The sequence below is a fragment of the Hyaena hyaena genome, unplaced genomic scaffold (genome assembly GCF_003009895.1).
Source record: "Hyaena hyaena isolate Hyena2069 unplaced genomic scaffold, ASM300989v1 scaffold_252, whole genome shotgun sequence".
Taxonomy (NCBI): domain Eukaryota; kingdom Metazoa; phylum Chordata; class Mammalia; order Carnivora; family Hyaenidae; genus Hyaena; species Hyaena hyaena.
The window spans coordinates 855,803-871,035 of NW_024080884.1; the positions used below are offsets into that span (position 1 = coordinate 855,803).

Below are 15,233 nucleotides of genomic sequence, written 5' to 3' on the forward strand. Positions count from 1 at the left end.
TCAAGAATGAAATAGCAGAGTAGGGAGATGGAAAGTGATAGGCAGTAAGGAAGCTGTCATTCTAGATAGGGTGGTTAAAAAAGGTTTCTCCCAAATGAAGCACCACTTCAGCAGAGACCTGAATGAAGTAAAGAATAAGTCCAGTAGATTTATAATAGGGGAAGAATAATTTGTACAGCTTCTCTTTTGTAGGTCTTCAGAAGATGCTGGGAAGGAGACATGAGTCTCTCCTGACCTTATTCCTTTTATTCAGGCAAGTTGAATGTAGAGAACTTGGACGAACTGCTTGGCTGGCAGATGTGAGAATCATTGTTGCTCTCATTCTCTCAAGTGCACTTGGACTTACTGCCTGGTTGGTAGATCTGAGAATCTGTGTTACTCCCATTCTCTCAAACATCAACAGAGCTGCCTTGCCTGGGACAAGCCTTATGGCTGATGCTGACCTAAATGCTCTGGCTGCATCTTAGCTGTCACAGAGAATAGGGTCTCTTCAGCCCAGCTCACTGTAGGTTCTTAATGAATCTTCATGGAATGATCTTTACATGGAATCACTTCCAGCTTTTGTTTGGTGGCTTAGCCAAGAACTGCAGGTGGATAGGCATTTGATTTGTGAAAAGTAAGGCCCTCTCTTTGTTAAATTGGTCTTTTATTTTATTTCATCTTGTGGAGACCTCTCCATTGATCTTTGGATGTTTCTTCACAGGACTACCAGTTCTGAAGAAGGAAAACCATTTTTTTCCTGGTTCCTGGAGAAAGAGCATACTGAGTAAGGCTACTTTCCTTCAAGTGATTCTATACCAAAGAAGGGACAGTTGTGTATAAAATGGCATCCAAAGGTGATATAAGATCACAGATAAGAGTGGGGTTTCTGGAGCTGGATTTCCTGCGCTCGAATCATGGCCTGTGTGGTTTCTGTGAGTTAGGGAAACTTGTTTTAACTTCTCTGTGTCGTAGTTTACTCATCACTATGTGGAGGTGATAATTGTGTCTACATCATACGGTTGTCAAATACATATAAAAGTTCTTAGAATAGTGTCTGGCATATAATAGGTGCTCTGTAAGACTAAGCTATCATTATTTTGTTATTAGGAGCCAGAGAGGGCAATAAGTTGTTAGGTCCTTTAGAGTGAAACAAAGACCCACTCAGAAAGTAGAAAGTGAGTCTATGGCTAAGACTCTTATGCTTCAAAAGTAGGAGACAGATTTTTTGGGGACTTAAGGAGAGCCCTAGAACTCAGCCTGGATCATAATTACATAATTCAAGACCTGAAAGATCTAATGAAGCACTAGGGACCAGGTTTATTGCTACCTCCTCCGCATCTGACATTTGCTCATTTTCTCTTTGGTCTGCCCATGAACGTGACTCAGCCATTTTATTCATACCTAATTTTAACTTGTGAGTCTCATTTCTCAAATAACTTAGTCTTTCCCCAAATTTTTCAGTTTAGATCCTCAAGAGGGAGATAACTTTACTGGTCCAGCTTAATAATATTGTATAACTGTAGGGCATCTCACGGCTCTCTATTTTGTTCATGCATTGATGAAACGTGGGTCAGGGGCTTATTCTAGTCTGATCAGATCATCTGAAGGGCAAGATCAAGTGCCAAACAGTGGTTACCTAAGGTGGGGAAGTTTATCCTATAAAGGGAGTTTGATAGAAGTATACAGGATACTGAAACCCAGTCCTTTCTTTTTTGGGGAAGGGTGGAGATATAATCAGTGTCCATGAATGTGGATCTGCTATAATATGCTCAAGAACTCCTCTCCATTAGAGTTCTATAAGTATGGAATCCTTTGACCCTGATGACTAAACTTGAACTAGTCCCCAAGGGGGAATTTGTTGTTGAATTCTAGTGTGTCTTAAAGAAGCAAGAACATTACTGTGGCTGCACTGGGAAGCCCAGAATGAAACCTGTCAGGGCTCTTCTTAGTCTGTTATTGTTGATTCTCTTTGAATAACTGTTTCATTTTTGTATCTCTTTTGATATCTTCACCTTGGTCAATCTGGTCTCTTATTCTGAATCTCTTTTACATGTTCAACTTCATAATGCCCAGGAAAAAATTTTTTTATTAATCCTACACTGGGTCAGGTGCTTATTTCTGAACCAATCAACTCTAGGCAGGGTAGTGGGCCATTTGAATACAATGATTATTCCCACATGGAGCGCCATAGACGACCAACTTCTCATAAAATCAGGGTTCAGTAGAGGGGTTCATGGGCACACAGTCTATTCAATAAAAAGATATCTTTTGGTTATCCCTGACCATGTGAGATACAGGTAAATCCACCCCACCCCAACCAAACACCCATGTTTGTTTTATGTCTTGAATGAAAACGATTGAATTCTTCATCTTCCTCAGTTCACTGTCTTTCGCTATTACTTGTTCAAAATCTGTTTCATTTTTGTTAACAGCCACAGAATTGTGGCAAAGCCCAGGGTGAAAGTGAGGGAAAGGAAAGGGAAGGGAAGAGAACAATGTATATTGAGCAATGGATTTATGCTAGGAGATTTCTTGTTCATCACTTCATTTATTTATTTATTTTAAGATTTTATCTTTTTTTAAAATTTAAGTTTATCGTTTTTAGTAGGCTCTGTACCCAATGTGAGGCTCAAACTTACAATCCCAGATCAAGAGTTGCATGCTCTTCTGACTGAACCATCCAGGCGCCCCTTACCTCATTTAATTTTTACAATATGCTCTTGAATTAGGAGTTGCTATATTTGTTTTAGACCTGAGAAAAATTAGGATCTGAGAAATGAAGCCATTTATGGTAGATTTTGCAGTGAATTAGTGGGAGAAACGGGATTCAGATACAAGCCTGAGTCTGCAAGCCATGCCTTGTCTCTTGCTGTATATGCTGAACAAGGGCACTTTTAGCAAAGGTCCAAAGGGGCTATGAGAAAGCATTATCTTAACTGCAAAATAGGAATCTTCTATTCAGCCATGTCCTCATTATTTGCCTTACAGAGTTTCCACGAGGCACAAATGAGACCAGGCATGTGCCATAAAAAAATCTGTTCCAAAGCAATTATTGAGAGCTCATTTGCTTCAGACTCTGGATTTGGTGCGAGTTTCCTAAGTAGCAAAGCAGAATCTGCTCTGCAGGAGTTTGCAGTCTTGTTAACTAAATAGAGGATTTGGTTATTTCCCCTCTTACTAAACTTTCATCCAGAGAAGATAATGTGTGGTTCAACATTTTCCTTACACCTTGCTGTTCCTGAAGATGGAATGCTTGTTACCGGGCAGGCAATGGGAATGGGGAAGAGAAGCAGTGCATCATGTCCTTCAGGAACTAGTGAGTTGGCCGTTGAAGAGCCAAAGATAAGGTGGCCTGAGTTCATCTTGGGGATGTCACAGTAGCCTTACACAGCAGGAGTAGCAAAGCCAGTGGGACACGATCAAGTTGGTAGGCAGGTTGCAGATTCCATTATTGTGGCATGGGCAAGAAGGAAAGCCCTCCAAGGGGATGACCCCAGACTAAAATGGTGAGGAGGAAGACCTGTTTCTCAAATACTCCCTTCCCTTGGCCATTTAGGGACTCAGGTTTGTCTTACATAGCACTCCCTGCTTACTGAGGTAATCAGTCACTCATCTACTAAAAGAAGACAGAGGCTATTTAGTATTGATTGCTGGATTCCCCAGATAGAATCTTTGATACAGAAAAAGGCAAGATTAATGGACCAAAAAAATGAGAAGGCAAGGATGGGAAACCCAAGCACAGCTGCAAAGACTTGGCATGAGATGAATAAACTCAAGGCTCCCTGGGCCCCTGACATTCTGTAAGTGAGGATATCAGGCAATATCATAAGACCGTTGTATGCTAAGGAATGGGCTGGAGATGTGAGAGGGGTTGAAGAAAAAAGCATTATGGGATTGCTGGAAATGAATTTCACCATATTTGCAGTTTTTCTTGGTGCCTGCTGACACCCATCTACTTTCTCTCTATTTGTGGGGCTAAGTTGCATATAGTACTGGTGCCTATTAGGATAAATTGATATGGGAAGAAAGTGACCCAGGAGGTGGGGTCCTGTCACTCATATCTACACACTCTGGGACACCTGGAGTCTACCAGTGACCTTTCTGAAGGCTGCGTTCACATCCTTGTTTCTTAGGCTGTAGATCAGAGGGTTTAGCATGGGGATGACCACAGTGTAAAAGACAGACACAACCTTGTCTTCCTCCAGGGACTTGCCTGAGCCACTCTGCAGATACATGAAGATGAGGGTCCCAAAGAATAGGGCCACAGCAGTGAGGTGGGAGGCACATGTGGAGAAAGTTTTGGCTTTGCCACCTGGAGACTTCACCTTCAGGATGGCCTTGATGATGAGCAGGTAGGATATCAGAATGATCAAGGCATTGGCCAAGATCACAAAGTTGCCAAAGAAGATAATGACAATCTCAGTGTTTGTTGTGTCATTGCAGGCAAGCTTCAGCAGGGGCGGGAGGTCACAGAAGAAGAAGTTGATCTGATTGTGGTCACAGAAGGAGAGGGTGAAGGTGCATGCGGTGCGCAGAATGGACCCTGACATCCCACAGACATAGACTCCAGCCACCAAACTCCAGCAAATTCTAGGATTCATGGCTACAGTGTAGAACAGTGGGTTGTTAACAGCGAAATAGCGGTCATAGGCCATTACTGCCAGCAGGAAACACTCTGTGGCTGCACAGAGGGTGAAGAAAAAGAACTGAGTAGCACATTGGCCATAGGAGATGGCCATCTTTCCTGTGGCCAGTGTGGCCAGGATCTGAGGAGTGATGACTGAGGCATAGCAGGCATCCAGCAAGGCAAGATGGCTCAGGAAGAAGTACATGGGCGTGTGGAGTTGGATATCCACTTGGATCAGAATGATCATCCCCACATTCCCCAGAAGGGTGATAATATAGAAAATGAGAAACATCAGGAAGAGGGGAACCTCCAACATGTGGAAGTCAGTAAATCCCATGAGAATGAACTCTGTTACCGTGGTAATATTATTCTTGCCCATGGATTCAATATAGACAATTGATCTGAGGATGAGAATCAACAACAACAACAACAACAGCAACAACAAAGTCCCAGACTTGAAGGACAGATTCTTTCTCTTTATGGTAGAAGATAGTTTTATAATTCTGGGCCAATGTATAGAGCTTGTTTTTGGGAAATTCTGTACGTGGCTGAGTCTCCTTGGGCATCTATGTTCTTCCACATTTTTTGGAGCAGAGCCCTGAGCTGGCGCTTCAAATTAGTTTTGGTTTATATTCGGAAACTTCTGTGAAGACAAAAGACACATAGACTCAGATTTGGAAAGAACCTGGTCAGTATGTGTCCTAATCCCCATGGGATGCTGAAGTGTCCTGTACTGCACACCTTCTGCTTGATCATCTAGTTACTGTATGAGTCTTCATCTGTGATGGTTCTATCTGTTAATTCTCATTTTGGATTTGTTTTCTCTCTCTCTTTATCTTCCATCCACTGGCTTTAGTTTTACCCCTTCCAGACACATGCAACAAATTTAATTCCTTCTTTTCATAAAAGGCTTTCAGAAGTTGGAGGATGAGGAGTTTGCTCTGTATGTTGAGTATTCCCTCATGTTACCCACTGATGTGTTTTCTTTTCTTACTCTGTAATTATTCAGCATGTGGTCAAAAACTGCTTAGTCAGAGGGTACTAAAAGATGTCATTTAAGGGTACAAACTTGGACTGGCAGATATGAGCTCTGGAGATCTAATGTATAGCACAGCGACTATAGTCAACAGCATTGTATTATAACCATTGTATTGTAGTCAACAACATTGTGTTACAAACTTCAAAGTTGCTAAGACACTAGTTCTTACTTGTTCTCACCCCAAAATAACATTTGATCATTACGGAAGGTGACAGAGTGTTAGCTAACACTACAGTGGTGATCATATTGTAATTTATAAATGTATCAAACCAGCACATTGTACACCTTAAACTTACACAATGTTATATGTCAATTATATCTCAGTAATAATAACAAATAAGTCTTTCTCTTTACTTTAATTTTTACCATTTGATTAAATTATTTTTATTTTTTAAGTTTATTTTTTTATTTTTATTTTAAGCAATCTTTACACCCAATGTGGGCCTTGAACTCACAGCCCTGAGATCAAGAGTCTCATGTTCTTCTGACTAAGCCAGAAAGGTGATCCTCATCTTTACCATTTTATTTATTTTTATTTATTTAAAAAATTTTTTAAATAGTTTATTGTCAAGTTGGTTTCCATATAACACCCAGTGCTCATCCCCACAGGTGCCCTCCTCCATGCCCATCACTCCCCTTCTCCTCCCCCCCATACCGATCAGTCCTCAGTTTGTTCTCAACATTCTAGAGTCTCTCATGGTTTGCCTCCCTCCCTCTCCCCCACCATTTCCCCCCTTCTTCTTCCCCACGGTCCTCCATTAAGTTCCTCCTAATCCTCCTATATGTGCAAACATATGGTATTTGTCCTTCTCTGCCTGACTTAATTCGCTCAGCATAACACCCTCAAGGTCCATCCATGTTGCTACACATGGCCAGATGTCATTCTTTCTCATTGCCATGTAGTATTCCATAGTATAGATAAACCATATCTCCATCTTTACCATTTTAATCTCGGGAGTCTCCTCCAGCTTGAACCAGAGGTCATTAGTGAAAGAGAGACACTGACATGTATAAAACCTGGCCTCCTGAAGCTGTTCCCCACACCTGACTCCAGCAGCTAGGTCTGGAGTGAGTTAGCCTCTGTGGAAGGCTCTCTTATGACAACAGTTTCTACGGTTGTCATCTCTAGGACAGACACTAACTGGCTGAGTAACCTTTAAAATTCACTGTCCCTCCTTGGACTTAACTTTCTATTTAGCAAAAAAGTAGGGCTAGGTTATATGATCATTAAAGATTTTACGTCTCTCACAAATCGTGATGTGTATGTCTAGGTATATGGGTTAAATGAGTTTTTGGAAGGATTTTCCTAATATCTATAACGTGCGTACTCCTTACCTACAAATTGCTGAGTAAATAAAACACGCAGGCACTATTTCAAGTGATTTGTAGTTACTTACAGGATCTTAGGTCTGGAATTGAATTAATCGTAATTGCCAGTTCCTGATATATCATCATTCTTGATCAAGGAAAGACTTTTTTTCCACTTTATTATTTTTCCCTCCTTCTCTCTCCAACCCCAGTCCTTCTTCTGGTCCTCATAGGTGCCCAGTATACCCAGTCTAGTGTATGCACTAGTATACGTGTAGTATATACCCTCCTACATTTAGTCCTTTCATATTGATTTAAAAATATGTGCATCTTTAAAAAATACAGTGAATTTGGGGCGCCTGGGTGGCTTAGTCGGTTAAGCGTCCGACTTTCGCTTAGGTCATGATCTCGCGGTTCGTGGGTTTGAGCCCCGCGTCGGGCCCTGTGCTGACTGCCAGCTCAGAGCCTGGAGCCTGTTTCAGTCTGTGACTCCCTCTCTCTCTGACCCTCCCCTGCTCACGCTGTCTCTCTCTCTCTCCTAGAAATAAATAAAACATTAAAAAAAATACAGTGAATTTGGTGTGGTTTAAATTTTGATACATGATCCTGTGCTATAAATCCTATTTGGTTTTTTTTTCCCCATATGCACTATGTTTTTGTGATTTGTCCATGTCATGCAGGTAAGCCTAGTTTGTTATTTCTGATTTTGCTATGGTCCTTGGTATCCTTACAGCACGTTTACTTATCCATCCCACTAAAGATGGCGAGGCTCTATAAAAATTATCTTATCATATCCTGGAAATAGCCCTTCAAAGGCTGTTATCTTATTTATTTTTTAATTAATTAATTAATTTTTTTGCCAGTGAGGAATTTGAACTTCTGGGAGATGAATTTGTTTAAGGTGACCTAGTTTAATAAATGGAAGAGCCAGGTTCTGAATGATAATGGTTTGATGGCAAATTCTGTGCTTTTTGCTATGAATTTGTTTTGCTGCCTTCCCATACTTAACTGCATCTTCATGACTGACAAAATCAAAGGAATCCCCCTATAGTTCTTCGGATAATCAGACACTTCCTGCTTGCAGATCATGAGAAAGCTCAGCTAATTTCAGCATCTTTCTCAAGCTCTAATTCTGAAATTGTCATATGCCATTTTCTGACCATCTTATGGTGAGGTCTTGGGGTTCCCTCTGATTCAGAGACAAGACTGTTCGATGCATATGACTGCAGAGTAGGTGGCCCAGGTCACTGATGCAGCCACTCTGGGTTTGTGCCACATGCATGTTAGGCCCATCTCATACTTTGACTAATCCTTCCAGCAGCCTTGAAAGTTGGGTACAGCCTTGGCTATTTTATGGATGAGGAAAGTGAGGCTCAGAGATGTTAAGGAGATTACCCAACCTGCCAGACATCTAGGAAAAACAGAAGCAACATTTGAATCTGGGGCTCTCTAACTCCAAATTCTGTGGTCTTTGCTTCACATCTTGCTGTCCTTTTTTAGGGGTGCAAATTCCTTTTTCTGCAGACCCAAGTCTCAACTTCTAAAATCATAGCATATCTGCGACTATTAGGAAAATACTCAGCTTCTATGGAGAAAGAGGACTAAGTTTGACTTTGGAGTTCTTGGTGGTTCATATCGTTTTTTTTTCCTTCTTTTCGGGTAAAGGCAGACTTAGTTGGGCCATATCCCTCCTTTGGTGTGTTCTTGAAGAAACTGCGTAACCAATTAGAATTCCAATTTGCTAACTAATAAAATAGGAATATAATAATGGAGTTTTGAAAAGTTAGAATGGGGGAGGCTGGGTGGCTCAGTTGGTTGAGTGTCCAACTTTGGCTCTGGTCATGATCTCACGGCTGTGAGTTCAAGCCCTGCGTCGCACTCTATGCTGACAGCTCAGAGCCTGGAGCCGGCTTCAGATCCTGAAGAAGGGGGTTGGGGCACCAGCAGCTTGGATTGGGCCTAGAGTAGAGGGTGGCTACAGAGTCCCTGAACCCAGAACAGCTTCCTGGAGGGAAAGCCAAGGCTTATGGCCAGCAGACATTTTAGGAAGGCTTAAGGACACTTATGGGTTGACATTATTACTTGTGATATATTTTGATTATAATATGTAACGTAGATGCACATGAGATCTCTGCAGGGGTTGGGGAAAGAGACATGGTCTCACCCGGGAGGAAGCCTTCAGAGAGAAAATGGCTCTTAAATCTTGTGCTTACTTTCACTTAGACCCTTCTCCCGAATGCTTCTTTCTCTTTCTTGCAGAGGTTGTGTCTGCTGGGGACAAGGAAGGAGCTCCACAGAGTTAAATTTCCTCACCTTGTTGGGACTGGTCTAAAGATATTATTGTCAATATTTACTGAGCTCTTGCCCTGAGTCAGGTAGCATGCCAAGCACTGGGAAGGGTTTATTCCATTCCAATCTGATGACATTAGAAGAGAAAATATTTGTCTTTATTTTGTAGTAGAGGAAACTGAGGTTCACAGACATTAAATATTTTGCCTGAGGTTTCACAGCTAAAAAAAGAAGATGTTTAGATCTTAACCCTGGCCTTCCCAAGCCCAGAATTGGGGTGCTGCTCCACTATAGGTTGTGGCTCTTCTTACTTGGTAGCCATTTATTGAGCAACTTCTCTGTGCTGATTAGGATGTTAAACACCCTGTATACATTATCTCCTACAATCTCCACAATGACCCATGAGAGAGGCAATATTTTGTCCTGGAGGAAATTAAATTTAAAGAGGTAAGTAACTTGTCCAAGTTCACTCAACTAGTCAGTGAAAAAGCCCAGATTCTCTTTTTGTTAAAAAGTAATCTCAAAAAAAAAAAAAAAAAAGTAATCTCTACACAACAGGGGGCTTGAACTCACAACCCAAAGATCAAGAGTCACATGCTTTACTAACTTGCCAGCCAGCCTCCACGCCCCCCCAGAAAAGCCCAGATTCTAACCCAGGTCTGTCTTATTCCAAAGCCGAAGCTCTAGTATGTATGATAAATCCCACTGCCAATATAATCACAGGGAAGTACAGTGATTTACAGTGAAGTCTTGGGTCTAAACTCTGCAGTCTAGTACCCCACCCCTGCCCCATGAAACTATTTATATATATTTTATATCTTCCATACTTCCGTACAATACCTGGTGCTCCTCACGAGTGCACCCCTTAAACTCCATCACTTATTGCACCCATCCCCCCACCCTCTTCCCCTCCACTAACCATCATTCTGTTCTCTATAGTTAAGAGTCTGTTTTGGGGCAGGGGCGCCTGGGTGGCTCAGTCGGTTAAGCGTCCGACTTTGGCTCAGGTCATGATCTCGCGGTTCGTGGGTTTGAGCCCCGCGTCGGGCTCTGTGCTGACAGCTCAGAGCCTGGAGACTGCTTCAGATTCTGTGTCTCCCTCTCTCTCTCTGACCCTCCTCTGCTCGCGCTGTCTCTCTCTCTGTCAGAAATAAATAAAACATTTAAAAAGAGTCTGTTTCTTGGTTTTCCTCTCTCTTTTCTTCCCCTATGATAAATAAGGTGTGGTGTATATACATATACCATATATATACATATATGTGACATATGTGTCATAATATATGAATATTACTCAGCCATGAAAAAGAATGAAATCTTGCCATTTTCAATGATGTGGATGGAACTAGAGAGTATTAAGCTAAGTAAAATAAGTCAGTCAGAGAAAGACAAATACCATACAATTTCACTCATAAATGGAATATATTTTCTAAAATTTACCTAGTGAGGGATGCCTGGATGGCTCAGTAGGTTAAGTATCTGACTCTTTTATTTTTTTTTAATGTTTATTTATTTTTGAGAGAAAGACTGAGCATGAATGGGGGAGGAGCAGAAAGAGAGGGAGACACAGAATCTGAGCTGTCAGCACAGAGTCCAAGGGGGTGAGACTCATGAAATTTGAGATCATGACCTGAGCCACAGTCAGATGCTCAACCGACTGAGCCACCCACGGGCCTTGGTTAAGTCTCTGACTCTTGATTTCATCTCAGGTCATGATCTTGTTGTTTGTGAGTCCAAACTCCACATCAGGAGCTCCACATTTGTGCTGTCAGCACAGAGCCTGCTTGGGATTCTCTCTCTCCTCCCTCTCTGCCTCTCCCCTGCTTGTGATCTCTCTCTCTCAAAATAAATAAATAAACTTAAAAAAAATTTACCTAGTGACACACAAACTCAAAGACATTACAGCAATAGTTTTCTAAAAAAAAAAAAAAAAAAAAAAGGACTCAATCTTAATTGTGTCTTTCATACCAGATCTGAAATCCCAGTCTGGACAAGGTCCCATTAGATGGCAGGTTCGGGTGACAATGGCCAGATTCTCTGGCAACTTTCACCTTCTCTAGCTCGTGTGCACCTTACTTCCACTCCAGTATCTTCGCAACATCACCAAGGTCACAATTATATCTTAATTACCTGGTGGGATAATCCAGTTGGAGTCATCTGAGGTTTGGAACCAAACTAATCTGGTTCCTTTAGGCATTTTCTGGACAGCAGCTGGGATTGCTCATACAGATGAATGTAGCTGACAGATTCTAAGTTTCTTCTTGCTAAGCAAACCAGAGAGATATTTAAAATGCTTGGGGGGATGGTTTTGTGGGAGGGACACAGAGTGCACAGTGGTTGTCCCCTAATCATGTGTCAGTAACTGGGACAGCCTCGGGGCTCCCAGGCACAGCCAGCCCTGTGAGGGAGAACACACTTCAGCAGGGGCTCATTACCTCGTCTTCTCCACACAGCACAGAGGATAAAGACAAATCTTGAGGGATTTCATGGCAACTCCTGACTCGTGTTATTCTCAAAGCTCATTTGCCGTTCCTGTAGGGAATGAAGCTGGTTCCTCTTTGCCACTGGCCCTCGGTGTCCTGCGGTCACAGTCAGTCTGTGGTAGCACCAGGACTAGAACTCTCAGGAGTCCTGGCCAAGTTCCCCTTATACCACACCCACCCTTAGACCTTATGTCAAGTCCATCTCAGCGGGTGGAAACTGGCTGTGTTGCCTTCTCACAATTTCTTTTTTCTTTTTTTTTTTTTTTTACAAATAGTTTATTGTCAAGTTGGTTTCCATATAACCCCCAGTGCTCATCCCCACAAGTGCCCTCCTCCATGCCCATCCCCCCTCCCCCCACTCCCATCAGTCCTCAGTTTGTTCTCAGCATTCAAGAGTCTCTCATGGTTTGCCTCTCTCCCTTTCCCCCACCATTTCCCCCTTCTTCTCCCCCTCGGTCCTCTGTTAAGTTCCTCCTAATCCTCCTAAATGTGCAGACATATGATATTTGTCCTTCTCTGCCTGACTTATTTCGCTCAGCATAACACCCTCAAGGTCCATCCGTGTTGCTACACGTGGCCAGATGTCATTCTTTCTCATTGCCATGTAGTATTCCATCGTATAGATAAACCACATCTTCTTGATCCATTCGTCCGTTGATGGGCACTTAGGCTCTTTCCATGATTTGGCTATTGTGGAGAGTGCTGCTGTGAACATTGGGGTACATGTGCCCCTATGCCTCAGCACTCCTGTATCCCTTGGGTAAATTCCTAGCAGTGCTATTGCTGCGTCCTAGGGGAGTTCTATTGTTAATCTTTTGAGGAACCTCCACACTGTTTTCCAGAGGGGCTGTACCAGTTTACATTCCCACCAACAGTGTAGTAGGGTGCCTGTTTCTCCACATCCTCGCCAGCATCTCGAGTTCTCTGATTTGCTCATTTTAGCCACTCTTGCTGGCGTGAGGTGGTATCTCAGTGGCCTTCTCACAATTTCATTAGGAAGGTTGGGTGTTGGGTTCTTGGTTCAGGGAGAAATGAGGCAAGTGTGGTCTAAACATGCTGCACTTGGATCTATACCACAAGTAGCTTGTTAGCACATCTTCCTTAAAGATCCATTTCCAGAATTTCTATGGGCAGCTGTCTCTGGCTATTCCAGCTCTCCACTCCTCCCTGTTCTCTGAAGCCCTCTCTCTGTGCTAGAACCACACACTTTTGCAGTTAATTTTGGCTATTCCTCGGTGGTTAGTCTCATTGCCCAGCTAGAGTGTAGGTTTCTGGAGAACCATCTTGCTTCCTCTAATTAACGTGTGTCTTGCTTCTGTAGAATCACTCCCATGCCCTATATGCTTTCATCTACTCAGAACTATTTCAGCTGGGTCTCAGAGAGGCCATGTGCTGCATTCACTCTGAAATAACATGACAGGGATAAAACCTCTTGATAATTAGCAAGCATTCAGCCTAGCCAGGGTGGTTCTTGTCATTGTGGATGACGGATGGAGCAAGAATATAGACAGAGAAGGAAGGCAGCCACAGATCAGGACTTCTGGCAGCACAGGGAAGGCTATCTTCCAATACATTTTTGGACAGTATTTATCATTTCCTGTAATTAAATACCTATTGAAATAACTATGTGGTAGGAGTATGTGTACTGTATATCCTGTAGAAGATAGAGTGGTCATGGGGACAAGATAGCGAAAAGGAGGGAGAATATTCCAGCAATGAAAAAATTCCATTAATCATCCCCTGGGGATCTTGGGGAGGTGGGTGATTATGCAGTATTTATTACCTTCTTCCCTTGGCGACAGGTTGGAAAGATCTGGAGTGCTTTGATGTATTATACAATTATTATTGTTGTTCTTGTTAACATCAAGCCTAGGACTTTTGTTTCAACTTTTGGAAAAAATTATGTGTTAGGTTGGGTTCCTTAAAAAAAAAAAAAGATGAGAGGGGCGCCTGGGTGGCTCAGTTGGTTAAGCCTCTGACTTTGGTTCAGATCATGATCTCATGGTTTATGGGTTTGAGCCCCACATCAGGTTCCTTGCTGACAGCTCGGAGCCTGGAGCCTACTTCGGATTCTGTGTCTCCCTTTTTCTCTGCTCCTCCCCTGCTCTCTCTCTCTCTCAAAAATAAATAAACATTTAAAAATGTTTTTAAAGATGAGAGACAGAGATTTGGGGGCCAGTGCTTGTTTCATTGAGGGAGCAATCACAGAGGGAACCTGTAAAGGGGTCAAGGAAGCAGAAACTAGCTGAGCGAAGGTATAGTTTCAGTTTGAGTCTGGTCTGATCCTTAGGGCAACTGTGGAGTATGAGTTACACCCTGGACTCAGTTCTGCTTCCAGGCAAGTGATTTGGCCTTCTGCTGCCCATAGCAATCCTTCACGGACCATGGGGTGCCCCACAGAGAAGGTGTGACCCCCTTTGGGGAGGTAGATCCAAAGACTCCGGAGTGTTAGCAGCCAACACTCACAGCAGCTGCAGTGCTGATCTGGAAACTGGGATACTTACAGATGCTCTTTCTTCCTGATAGACTTTTGAGTACCTTTCCTCCAGGGCTCCTGATGCTACCATGTAGAGTAGAAACAGCCCAGAGGGGCAATAAGAAAGATTCTTTGGTGCAATCCCTATCACAATTCCAATGGGTTTTTTCCCCCCACAGAAATAGAATAAGCAATCTTAAAATTCATATGAAACCACAAAAGACCCTGAATAGCCAAAACAATCTTGAGAAAGAACGAAGATGGAAATATTACACTTCCAGGTTTCAAACTGTACTACAAAGCTATATTAATAAAAACAATATGGTACTGGCATAAAAGTAGTTACATATGGGGCGCCTGGGTGGCTTAGTCGGTTAAGCGTCCGACTTTCGCTTAGGTCATGATCTCGCGGTTCGTGGGTTTGAGCCCCGCGTCGGGCCCTGTACTGACTGCCAGCTCGGAGCCTGGAGCCTGTTTCAGTCTGTGACTCCCTCTCTCTCTGACCCTCCCCTGCTCACGCTGTCTTTCTCTCCTAGAAATAAATAAAACATTAAAAAAATTAAAAAAAAAAGTAGTTACATAGACCAATGGACTAGAGTAGACAGTAAGGTTTCTTTATTTTTATTTATTTATTTTCATTATAGTTGACACACAATGTTACATTAGTTTGATGTACAACATAGTGATTCATCTAACAGTATTCCAACACCATTTACTGTATTTCTTATGCTGTAAGATTCCACATATAATAAGCAATATCATACAGTATTTGTCTTTCTTTAATTTATCTCACTTAACATAATATTCTCAATGTCCATCCATGTGGTCGCAAACAGCGGGATTTCCTTTTTTCTTATGACCAAATAATATTCCATGGTGTATATGCCATAGTTTTTCGCCTCCCTATAATCCATATTCCACATTAAGTTTGGAGAAACTGTTTAATACCTACATCAGGTTCTGAAGTTTCCCTATTAAAACCTACCACTGACTTCCCATTGCATCAAGGAAAAAACCTAGTTTCTTTCTCTG

General features: G+C 42.3%; 1 protein-coding gene across 1 annotated transcript; it reads right to left on the reverse strand.

Moving 5' to 3' along the window:
* Window positions 1-4,043: 4,043 nt before the first annotated feature.
* On the reverse strand, window positions 4,044-5,003 carry LOC120240374 (olfactory receptor 9I1-like). The gene has a single exon (XM_039245097.1). The coding sequence runs from the start codon at window positions 4,986-4,988 to the stop codon at window positions 4,044-4,046; it is 945 nt and encodes a 314-aa protein (XP_039101028.1). The 5' UTR covers window positions 4,989-5,003.
* Between the last annotated feature and the right edge of the window lie 10,230 nt (window positions 5,004-15,233).